This window comes from Eurytemora carolleeae, unplaced genomic scaffold, assembly GCF_000591075.1.
Source record: "Eurytemora carolleeae unplaced genomic scaffold, Eaff_2.0 scaffold486, whole genome shotgun sequence".
Classification (NCBI taxonomy): domain Eukaryota; kingdom Metazoa; phylum Arthropoda; class Copepoda; order Calanoida; family Temoridae; genus Eurytemora; species Eurytemora carolleeae.
Window position 1 is genome coordinate 36,428 of NW_019396419.1, and position 12,277 is coordinate 48,704.

The following is a 12,277-nucleotide window of genomic DNA, read 5'->3' on the forward strand; positions in this document are numbered from 1 at the left end:
TGTACCTGTACCTGTACCTGTACCTGTACCTGTACCTGTACCTGTACCTGTACCTGTACCTATATCTGTACCTGAACCTGTAGAATTGAAAGGATCTACATCTTGAAGGGTCACCATCAACATCAAATTAAGGTAGGTTCGAAACTAAAATCAATAAAAATATGAATTTCTCAATAGTTGCTTCGACCATAATCACAAAGAAGGAAATTTCTTGTAATTTAAAGTCTCATGAACTGTAATAGATTCATTCTAGGTCGTAAAGATTACAAAACACGTATTACTACTGAAAGATGGGCGGACAGATATTCTAAAAAGAACTTAGAATGAAAAGTTTTAAATGTACGTAAGTTAATATAGGTAGTGTTCGTGAAAAATAAAAGGGGGTATAGGTTTACAGCGAAAAATATAAGGGCTTTTGATCGCTACTAATCTTACTTCTATCCATTGCGTCCATAAGGTGAAATTTTTTAAAAACGACTCATACCGAAGAACGTAGCGTCCATACAAAATTAGAAAGTTGCAATATTCAGCTTGAATCGTAAAATAATCAATTTAATTTCAAGCAAATCATTCAGATATTACAACCTATAGTCATCGATTATATTTGGACGCATTCGTATATAGTTAATATGTCAATTTAATTTCAAGCAAATCATTCAGATATTACAACCTATAGTCATCGATTATATTTGGACGCATTCGTATATAGTTAATATCTCATACTATTTTTTATTTGTTTTGTATTCAATAAACATAAAACGCCGAAATAGTTGGCCGCCAGATGTCTCTGCTCGATAGTGCAACAAATATCAAATCATATGGCAGCCATGTGAGATCTAAGTAATTGAGTCTTAGCCACAAACTCGATTTCTGATTCCTATATCTTTGCAACCCAGAGGTGTAGACCTTGAGATGTGGAGAATTGTGTTGGGCAAAATTGTTCATGTTAAACCATCCATAAACCTTTTTTGGGGTTATGTAAGTTGGATATTTAATAATTGGGCCCTATCAGCCTTTTTGTCCATTTCAAGCTAGACCAATGACAGTTTTTGATATAAGGTAAAATTGGGTTGATAACTAATCGACAGAATTAAACTAATATTTAATTAATGCATATATAAGCAGATATTTGATAATTATTCTTTCTCAGTCAGTTGAAAAATTTGAATGTTAATGATTTCTTCAACTCTATTTGCTTACTCCGCATTTTCACAAATTTAATCACATTTCCAGATATTCTAATTTGATTTTAGATTTTTCGACAATTCAATGTTTTGAGTTTTACTTTCTTATCCATTAAATTCGATTTTAGCCAGAACGTTTAAATATTTTAGGTGATGTAAAACTAACTATTTGAATATTTACATTTCAAATCTGTCATAAATAGTGAAATATTTAAAATACTATGGCCCAACATAAAAGAATCAAATTTCAAATGCGACAGTTTTCATTTAATGAATGAAAATGGGTTCTTAAGTTAAGATTCAGTGGACTAACTTACCGTGAGGTGTATTAGTTATTATTTTCTCATTTTCTTCGTTTTTCCTTATGCTTTTATACTTATTTACTTCTTTTTCTTATTTGAATTCAGGTTTCAAACGATATTTGATAATCGTTTTTATCGTCTAAACTTTTTGTTTGTTTTGAAGTATTGATTTGATAATGAAGGGTCATTTAATATTCACACACATCTCATATACTATTCATACAATATCACTATTTTCTAAACTATTGATAAAACAAAAACCAAAAATTCTAATCATTTATTAATGTTCGAAAATATTTATTCCTCTGAACAGTAACACTACAATACAGACCACGATTAACTAGGATAGAATTAAAGAGACTGTAAGCGTATTTTTAGTAACCTCCATGCAAAGATGACAATGCTAGATTTACAACGATACCCTTGAAAGCATTGTCTAAACAAGTAAGAATTAGATATCCATGTTTTGTTTATTTAAACTGTTTATTATTTTTCGCGGTTTTAAACCTAGAATTAAACACTTTTAACCTTGAAAAACGACAATATTTTCGATAATTGCCATCTTTGCATGTCGCCTAAAGTTATGTTTACAGTGGCTGAATTTAAAGAAATTGAGCCGCGGCTCAAATATGGTTGGTTTCATTTAAAATTGTATTCAATGTTTCAATTGAAACCAGTTTTAGGCGGATTTTACACGCTGCTTAAATTCATTAAATTCGGACTCAGTGCACACAGAACAATTTTCAAGTTTAAATCTTAGATTTCGAACTTAGGTTGTTTCTTTTCCCAGGCTCAGGGTGCTTTAACCTAAGACGCCGAGGACATCTTTAAATTTTTCCTTTATTATCCCTTGGCAGATTTTTAGGGTATCCATGGAAATATTTTTTATGATTGATAAATAAAAAACATTACAGAACAAATCCCCAAACAATTTCTTTTTAAAATAAATTTTCTTGTATTAAAATGGAAAAACAAATTTGCGTTTCAAAATTTTTACTGAAAAAACCTTAGAAATGTGCATGCACAAATCTTGACAAAAATATATATATAAAAATATATTATATTGTATTATTGCAAATCTTAAGACCCTCTTCTAACTTAGCTTTCTTTGTGTATTGCAAAGATAAAAGAACAGTTAATCTTCACAACAAGAAAGAGGTAAAAATGTGTTATTTTTTATAAATCCATAAAATGTTTTAGTTTCTTGGAAATTTTGGTTCTTGGTTTGACTTTAAAAAAAATTGAAAAATACAATATACAAAATATAATGTCGTAGACCTTAGATATTTCAAACTATAAATTCTGTTAGATCAAATAATATAAGTTTGAAATATCAAAGATTTACGACATTGGGTTCCGAAGAATTAGGGATTATAAATTCAGAGTTTGTGACAAAGACTCAATTCCTTTGCAAGGTTAGTGGGTAAATAAAGAAGTACCCTACTCTGTTATTGATTTTACGATAGGTCTCCCATTTCTGCTTCCTTTTCATTCGTCTGATTATGATTCAGTCATAATTCAAATAAGAGTAATTCATTCTTTTCCTTGATAAAAGACCTGATATAATTCTGTCCGTTTAAACTATAAATTATATACCTTACTCCCTGGAAAGCAATGTTCAGACTAAACTTTCCTTCTCTTTCAACTCCTCGCAGTATCATTTAAGGTTTTGTCTCTATCCGTCCTTCTCCCCGCCCTCCGTTCCTAGTTCTCCGTTCTCCCGTTCTTAGTTCTCTGTTCTGTGTTCTCCGTTCTTTATTCTCCGTTCTTAGTTCTCCATTCTTAGTACTTTGTTCTTAGTTCTCCGTTCTTAGTTCACCATTCTTTGTTCTTAGTTCTCTGTTCTTATTTCTCCGTTCTTAGTTCTCGGTTTTTAGTTCTTCGTTCTTAGTTCTCTCTTTTTAGTTCTCCGTTCTTGGTTCTCCGTTCTTGGTTCTCTATTCTCTGTTCTTGGTTCTCCGTTCTTAGTTCTCCTTTCTTAATTCTCCTTTCTTAATTCTCCGTTCTCCTCTCTTACGTTCTCCGATCTTCTGTTCTCCGTTCTCCGTTCTCCATTCTTCATGCTCCAGTCTCAATTCTCTGTTCTAATTCTCCGTTCTCTGTTCTCCGTTTTCATATTTACCATTTCTCTTTTCTCCGTTCTCCATTCTCCGCTTTCAATTCTCTGTTCTCCATTCTCAATTCTCTGTTATTATTTCTCATTTATCTGTTCTCCGTTTTCACATTTATCTGTTCTCAGTTCTCAATTTTCAGTTCTCTGTTATTATTACACCTCTCTCTGTTTTCCGTTCTCTATGTTTTTCATCCTCAAACTGCGCACTTAGTTTTTCATTCTGTTTTTAACAATTTGTCCTCTGGTGCGAGTGGCCGAATTTAAAGAATTTGAGCGGCGGTTTAAATTTAAGCCGCGGCTTAAATATGTTTGGTTCCACTTAAAATTGTATCAAATGTTTTAAAATTTAAGCCGGCGCTTAATTTAAACCGGGTTTTGGCAGATTTAAACCGCGGCTTAAATTCTTTAAATTACATCTCAGGTCTACTTAATATTTTATTCAGAAACCCCACACTCTTCAATTCCCCTTTTCCTTTCTTAATTTCTTCTTGATCCATTATCCGTTTCTCTTTATAGTGACCCAACCAATGGAAACTAGACAGGTGGAGAAGGTACAATAAATGCCATATTATTGGTACGACTTTGTGACCTCTTAGCTCCTCTAGTTTAATTCTGTGCAAAAGTATGATAGATCAAATTTATCCGGATAAATATATATCCGGTTACATACAAGAATTACAAATGATTTTAGATTATCTCCATAGCTCTTTAAGAAAAAATAAGATTTAATATTTTAATCTGCATGACATGCAATTTACTTTAGTTTGATGTTCCCCGGCTTCCCCCCCCCTCACCCGGTCACGGCACTCGTCCGTTCTTTACTCTCCGTTGTCTTAGCTTTTCATCCCTTTTATCAATTCTTTTTTGATTCAATGTTTTTTTTTCTTTCTTTTATTTACAAATGAAAAAATTTCAAAATACAGATCACACTGTATTGCTGTTGATTTTGAATGAAAAAAGCTCTAAATATACTAAATAAACAAATATCAAAGTTATATTTACAACAAAAGCCAATCTTTTTAAGACAGTTATGTGATCAATTACCCCTTACTGAAGGGAAAACTTTACAATAAATAAAGTTTGTTTCGTTAATTTAAAACCCTTGGACAAGTTTTCCCTTCGTGCGTCATAATTGTTTTATTGATGGAGGAAAGTTTGATTGAAAGAATGTGAGAAATTGAGATTGTTTGAAAATTAGAATTTTTTAACCTTATTTCAAAAAACAGATTTTATTTTTAATATTCAATACTTAAATTTAATTTTAATTTAATTTGAATTTTGAATTTTGAATTAAATTTTTTAATTTAATTTTAAATGTTTAATAGTAGGCTATTGGGGCGCTTCACGCCCAACTTCCATTTCCGTTGTGAACATGTACTCTTTGTTTTTATTGTAAAACAAAAACAAACAAAACTTTTGCAAATTTTAATGAAGGCACATTTTTGAAAATTCGACTATCCACAAACCTTCCATGGGGTCACGCGAGGTCACACAAAAAATTGGGCCCGATCGGTTCAGCCATTTTGATGTTTATTGGACACAAACGGACACACACCCAGACAAGATAATTTTATAATATTGATTGGCCGTTTCTTTCTGTTATCGGTCTAATTTTTGAAAAATTGGGCTATGAAAATGCATTTCAACCCTATAACTATTCGGTAAGGCCTTTTTCTAGGGGGGAGCCTGGGGACGTCCCCCAAATAGATTCAGACCCCCTCAACCTTAATACGGTTAAGAAAGAACAGAACGTTATTTTAATAAAACCTTAACAAACGGCTTGAAAATAATCTGAACGTGTCCAGCTCTACTCTCTACCGAGGAGAGGAAGGCCAACCACAACAATTTCTCGTCCGAGCTACATTCTCCTCATTTTCTCGTCCGAGACACCTCAAAATCCTCGTCCTTTTAATATAATTTTTTTTAAAGTGTCTTTTAAGAATCAAGCCACGTTAGGGCATAAATGAATTATCAAATTTTTGTAAATCGAAAAAAAAGAGTTTCAATGGAATTAAAGATTTCAATGTCTTTAAAAATGTTCACTTTTTTACGCGCATTTTCAGATATTCCTGGTGTAGAATGCCGCAAATAATTCCAAGTTTATAGAACTTCAATCTTTTTTGTTAATTATAGTAAAAACCATAGAATTTTTCCGGGTGGTTCCATGGGGAAAATTATAGGTAGAGGTATGCCGAATATTTTGCTCTTTATTTTATATCACAAAGGTTAGTCATTATACGGAGGCAGAAGAGATTTAAGTTTTACCTAAATAAAGTTTGATATCATTCTCATGGGTTTGAAGATTCCATCGTGATATAATCATTGCAATACTTTATTCCATCCATATTTTACGCCCTAACGTGGCCAGAATTTAAAAAATAGTTTTATCTTCAAGAATTGAAAACTTTTAACACAGAATAATCGAAGGACGAGGATTTCGAGGTGGCTCGGACGAAAAAATGAGAAGAATGTGGCTCGGACGAGAAATTGTTGTGGCTGGCCTTTCTACCCTCCTCTACCAGCCCCAGCAATACACAGCATTGATTACCTTAAAAAAAAATATTCTTGCAGCGAAATATTTTAACATATAAATAATTATTTGTTAAAACAGTTTAAGTTTAAGGGCTAACGTTCTGTATGTTGCGAATATACAAGGTGGCGTTATTTTTACATGATCGATCCATGTAATAAATCTTTTAAACATTGTCATCTCTTCCCTGATGCAGTTCTCCCACATGAACACCACCTACGCCAGGGCCACCAGGAGCAGTAATATCATGTCAATCATGCCAGGACAGACAAATATAGAAAATCTGCCATTCCATATATTCAGAGACTCTGAACCAATAATTTATTTGTAATATTTTTATTTGGGAATGATAATCAATATTTCATTTTATCTCAATTAATCATTATTCATTTATTTATTTATTAAAATAATCATAATTTTACGTAATTTTACATCATATCATTAGTTTTATATTTCAAGTGAAAAATGTTGCGTGAAGAAATGGGAAGATATTCGTAAAAAAACATTTGAAGAGGAAAGATTGTCATTTTATGTTTGAGCCAACATGATTTGGTGGTTCAACTCATATAGACTTTACGATCCACCTATAGAGAGTTTTATATTAATTTAAACCGTCAACTTGATGAAAATCTTAATCATGAAAGAAAAGTTTTTTAGAAGTTAAATTTAAAATTAAATTTCTGTTGATTTATTGATTTTCAAACTTTCCATAGCATAGAGGGTGTCCCAATAAACATTAAGTGACGATTTCTATATCGTCTTTGTTCCACGTGGAATTATAATGAAAACACAGTTTGGATTCCAATCATGTTGATAATTAAAACTACTAGGCTCGAGTATTTCAGTGATGTTGATAATTAAAACTACTAGGCTCAAGTATTCCAGTAATGTTGATAATTAAAACTACTAGGCTCGAGTATTCCAGTAATGTTGATAATTAAAACTACTAGGCTCGATTATTCCAATAATGTTGATAATTAAAACTACTAGGCTCGAGTATTCCAAAAATGTTGTTTACGATATTTGCATCTTCAAAATTGACGGTGAAATCTGTCCAGATTCTACATAATTTATTTAACAATAACGAAATCTTTTAGTCAATTTTAAAGTTACAAGAAGGCAGTCCATATTCTCGAAAGCTCATATGATTTTTAGTCTTAATTTTGATACACTTAATTTTGAAAGCCTTAATTTTTTTAGAAATGTTCTTTAGGTTTTGCATGTAGGTCGGATTAGGGATTAACTCAAGGAATGTATTTTGAAAATTGAAAATTGAAAAATATATCAATATTTTCCCCGCATTATTACAATGATAACAAGAAAGTCAAATAAAAGTCGTTTTCCACGGGCAGCTATAGTACAGGGTGTCCCAAAAAACATGGGAATTCAGTGACGAATTCGATATCGTCTTTTCAAATAATTCTTTGATTTAGTATAGTGATACCTACAGAGAAAGCTGTAATATGTAAGAGTTTCGTCTGCTATGTTCACATTTGTTTGTTTATGTTTTGACTGCATACGGTTGTACTTAGTAAAACAAGAAAATTGCAGTATACAAACAGAGTAAACTTGTCCGTCTTCACTGTTCATCTTGCGGAGACATTATAGACACATCTTTACAGTCTTTTACCCTTTTCATAAAATAAGCTCTAGCAGACATAATAATATTATGGCTTTTGAAATTAGGTATTACAATGCTAATTCATAACAAAGACGATATCAAATTCGTCACTGAATTCCCATGTTTTTTGGGACACCCTGTACATTTGAATTTCCGAGCCGGGTCAACCTTTCCGGTCCCAGTTTGCACTGTATCGCCCAGACATTGGGTAAATTAAGCAGACACTCAATAGGACTAGCTGGTGCAACAAGGTTGACGCGGTCTGACTTTTGGTTGAATTTACTTTTACTAAAGGGTCAGTGGTGCGTGTGTTTTTTTTTCTTTTTTTTCTTACTAACTTGAAATTGTAATTTGTAATTGATAACAAATACATTTCTACAAAGCTTTCAAACAGTAGAAACAATTAAACATTTAAACAAAGAGAAGTTGTTAATAATGAACCTTCGCTTGGTTTTTTTGTAAACTTGTAATGCACTTGTAAGGGATCAAAGCATTAGTAATAAAAGTCGTCTTCATTGTATTGATATAATTGCCAACCACTGTACTTCGTGGCGTACATTCTGTTACCCTAAGTAAGAAAGTACAACGAATGGATGGTATATTATCTATACTGATTCATCAGTGGATTTTGAGTTTAGTTAATTCAGGATCTTAAAATCTTGTTTGGGTTTTTTTACAAACTATATAGAGGCATTAAAAAGATTAGACACCGGTTGTCCTATAAAACATGACAGTTGGGAGACGACTTGATGATCGTCTTTGATAGATGCAATGGACGGCTTGTATTTGTTAACCTAATTTCACAAATAAAATCTTGGGTTAATCTTATGATAATAAAGCTCTCGCTCATATAGCTGGGTAAATGGCTGAACCAAATTCGCTATTTTTTAAAGAAACTTGTGGCTACCCTGGGGATAACACATTGTGAGCCGAACAAAAGGAATAATACTCGAAAGAGGGAAATAAGGCGAATTGGCAAGGAAAACACTTTTTTTCTACCAGACACACATAGATGAGAACAACTTCTTGAAAATGTATATTTCAGTAACGAGGTTTCCTACAAAATACAAATTGTTATTGGCGTACATGCATATAAATAATAATTGTTAATAAAGATTAAACAGTTGATGGTTTTATCAATAAATGAGTATTGTTGTGAATCGAACAATTGGTTTAGAAACATGTACCATTGAGAATTGAACAAAGGCTGAAAGGTATTGGAATTCTAGGTTTTGTAGGTTTAGCAGGATTTGGAGACTCTAGGTTTAGTAGGTTTAGCAGGATTTGGAAACTCTAGGTTTAGCAGGTTTTGCAGGATTTGGAGATCATATTTTATTGCTGTTGTCAATCGATAAATAAAGGGTTTAAAAGGTACTGTTGTGAATTAGGTATATGGAACTTACAATCTAGAAAACTGTGGTAGGCCGAAAAGTTGCTTGAACTGAAGTCTAAAGCAATATAATTCTTCTGAAATGAATATTTATCTGGTTAAAGTAATTTCACTGTATATTTGTAAATGATTCACTGAAAATTATGTTTAAATTGGTTCTTTTAATGCACGTTAAGTTCCATGAGGTTTTTTTTTATATTACTCGAAAGCCTTGAAAATGTTTGGTTTGGTGAGTGGACGGAGGGTCCAACGGAGGTACAGTTTGTCGGAGACGACCTTACAATAGGGTAATTTTAGGGGTATGGTTCACACACATGCTTATAATAAAAAATTTAAAACTCGATTTTTTTCAACATTATTTTTCAATTGTTTTAAAATTCCACGGGCAATGCCGGGCGCTAGTTTTCATATAATACCACTATCCTGGCATTTACAAAATAATTGTCTTCTTTCTGAGTGCTCAGAAAATATACAGAGATTTAAATTATTTCAAAGATGAAAGACGATGTTCAAGTTGACTCTTAACATATCATATAAATAGATACAACCAGAATTATCAAGCCGTGCCTCAGATGTTAGGTACTTTCCCAAAATATTTTTTACAAGTGGCAACTTCCCAAACATGCAATTTCCGAAGTGGCAACTTCCCAAGTCTGTCTTAGCCGCAGCGCTCGGCCCAATGACCCATCCTAGACGCAGCGCTCAGCCTCCCATTGCAGCCCGGGGCTCCTCAGAGGGTCTAACCTAATCTTTGGGAAGTTGCCACTTGGGAAATTGCACATTTGGGAAGTTGTAACCTGGAAAGTACATAACATTCATTCGGCGTACTGTACCGTTTAGTTGTCTATAGGCTTAAGTTTTCACTATGATTTAGATTTTGTCATTATGTTTCTTTTATGAATATTGCTCTTAATTTACTACTCTATGATTTTTTACTGATGAAATATTTTCTTTAATTCTTTAATATCAAGGGGTTCAAGTTCTAGAGCCTGGATTATTGAAATACCAGGAGATACTGGCTATAGATAGGTACAGTGGTAGGTGATTATATCAATACAATGAAGAAGATTTTTTATTTAAGTTTATATATTGATGTAATCGCCTAACACTGTATTTTTGTTCAGAAATTTTAAAATTTATTGATACCAAAAAAAAGTTTTTACGGGGAATAATTGCTAAGTAAAAGCACAACTTCGCTCTTTAAAAAATCCCCAGTATGGTCCATTCTGGAGACTTGCTTTCAAAAATCAATTTTAAAGATTATTTAATAACCTAAACTTAAAACGTAATAAATATTCTTCAATTTTTTGTTAGCAGATCCTAACACATGTTCTTCAAATGTCGTCTTTGCAATACAATTCATGGCAATTTACGGAAACTTTTGGAAGAATTAGAAATTAAAGAAACAGATGACTGAACAAAATTACCTATTTTCGACGAGACTTGATCTTTTCGGTCTCATGTAGCAATTATAGAATGTATAGTATAAACCAAGGTATTGTTTTGACCAAAACATGATTAAAATATTTTGATTATTCATTTTAATAATGAAATGGTAAAGATTTTGAAATGAATTTTAATCTGAAAAATGTGCCATTGATCATTTTCAGAAATGTAATAAAAATAAAAAGAATGAAACTACTTTTATTTAGCTTTCTGGTACTTATCACTAAAATGGTTGAGTTTCCTGGATTGAGCAAAGTTTTTGAAAATTAGCGGCCAACCTAGGTTACAAACGGAAAACTGGTTTGATTTAACGCATTAACTAAACTGAGCTGAAAACTTTAGAATGATGGATATCGAGATCAATTTTGATCCTCTATTTTCGCTAATCTTAAGACTAATTTAGTCTTCAGATTAATTTCTAGATAAATTTTGAAAAACCGGTTTTTCATTCTCCCGCATTTGGGGTGTCATAGCAATTGGACTAATGATCGATTGAACGAATGTAAGTTTGGGATTAATGTTTATTAAGACTAATGTTCAAAAGGACTATAGTTCCTAAATGTGATAAAATATTTTTTTTTTTAAAGTTCATAATAACATGATATAATTTATATTTATTTAAATGCTCTAAAAGCTGACTTGTGAACAACTGACTTTAGTTTAATCGGATATTATTAGTCCAATCGATATAGCATTGTTTCTGTATCAATAACACACCTCCCAGGAAGCAAACGTATCTTTATTACATGAACTAGGAAATGTAATATCCAACAAGAGCGGATTAAAAAGAAAATTAAAAGTTGCCACAGTGGATATTCAGATTAGGCGATCAGGATTAAGGGTATCCAATTCTAAAGTTTTTAGCTCTGAACATTTAGTGAAAGAACGAACATTAACGCAATGTTAATTGTTCGTTACGTTTAAATTTAACTTATCCTTAACAAATAAAGTGGGGCAAAAAAATAATTCTTATTGTATAAAAACACTTAGTGAAATAACGTACACAGAGACGTTCACAGGGGCTATAGTAGAGATGAGCGCATTCGGTTTTTTAATTTGTTCGTTCATCTTTTGTTAACAAACCGTTAGTTTTTGTTCAGTTGTTCAAAAAAATTGAATTTGTTCGTTTTAAGAATTAGCGTTAATTTTCTATCTATTTTGTTCGTTTCCTAACTGAACTATCTTTAGTTCAGTGAGATCGTTTGTTCGAAGGAACGATTTAGAAATCGTTGATAAACAGTCTGACTGATCCATAGAATGTGCACGATCGGTAACAATGTTAAATCGTTTGTTTCTAAGTCATTATACTTTTCTAAACGACCCTATTATTCAAGAAAAATATTGTTCTTTATGAAAAATTTAGTTCGTTCATATAACCAATGCCAATCTGTAGGCCAGGGAGCTAATTCATGTATACGCCCCTGCCTTTATGCCTCTGAAAGAATTCATGGCTGTATTGCACCAGCCCTCGATAGAGTAATATTGAAAAAAAAACGTAGCATTATTGAATTAAATGTAAACTATGAGTAATGGTTTCCTTGAGTTATGTCCGGTAGTGAAGGTTACGCAGCTAAGTGCGCTAAGCACAAATCTACCACCACGTGTAATTATTCATTATTCAGCCACTTTCTGCGCATTTTCGATGAAAGCTTATGAAACATTTCCAAACGAAAATTCTTAATTTTTTTGTA

General features: G+C 32.2%; 1 protein-coding gene across 1 annotated transcript in view; it reads right to left on the minus strand.

The window, feature by feature from the left end:
* The window catches only part of LOC111702941 (FMRFamide receptor), a gene marked incomplete at its 3' end in the record, with an annotated part of 29,820 nt that extends 29,677 nt beyond the window's left edge, over positions 1-143 (minus strand). The window contains 1 exon segment of the mRNA XM_023474759.1: positions 72-143. Within this exon segment, the coding sequence (XP_023330527.1) occupies positions 72-123 (52 nt within the window).
* Between the last annotated feature and the right edge of the window lie 12,134 nt (positions 144-12,277).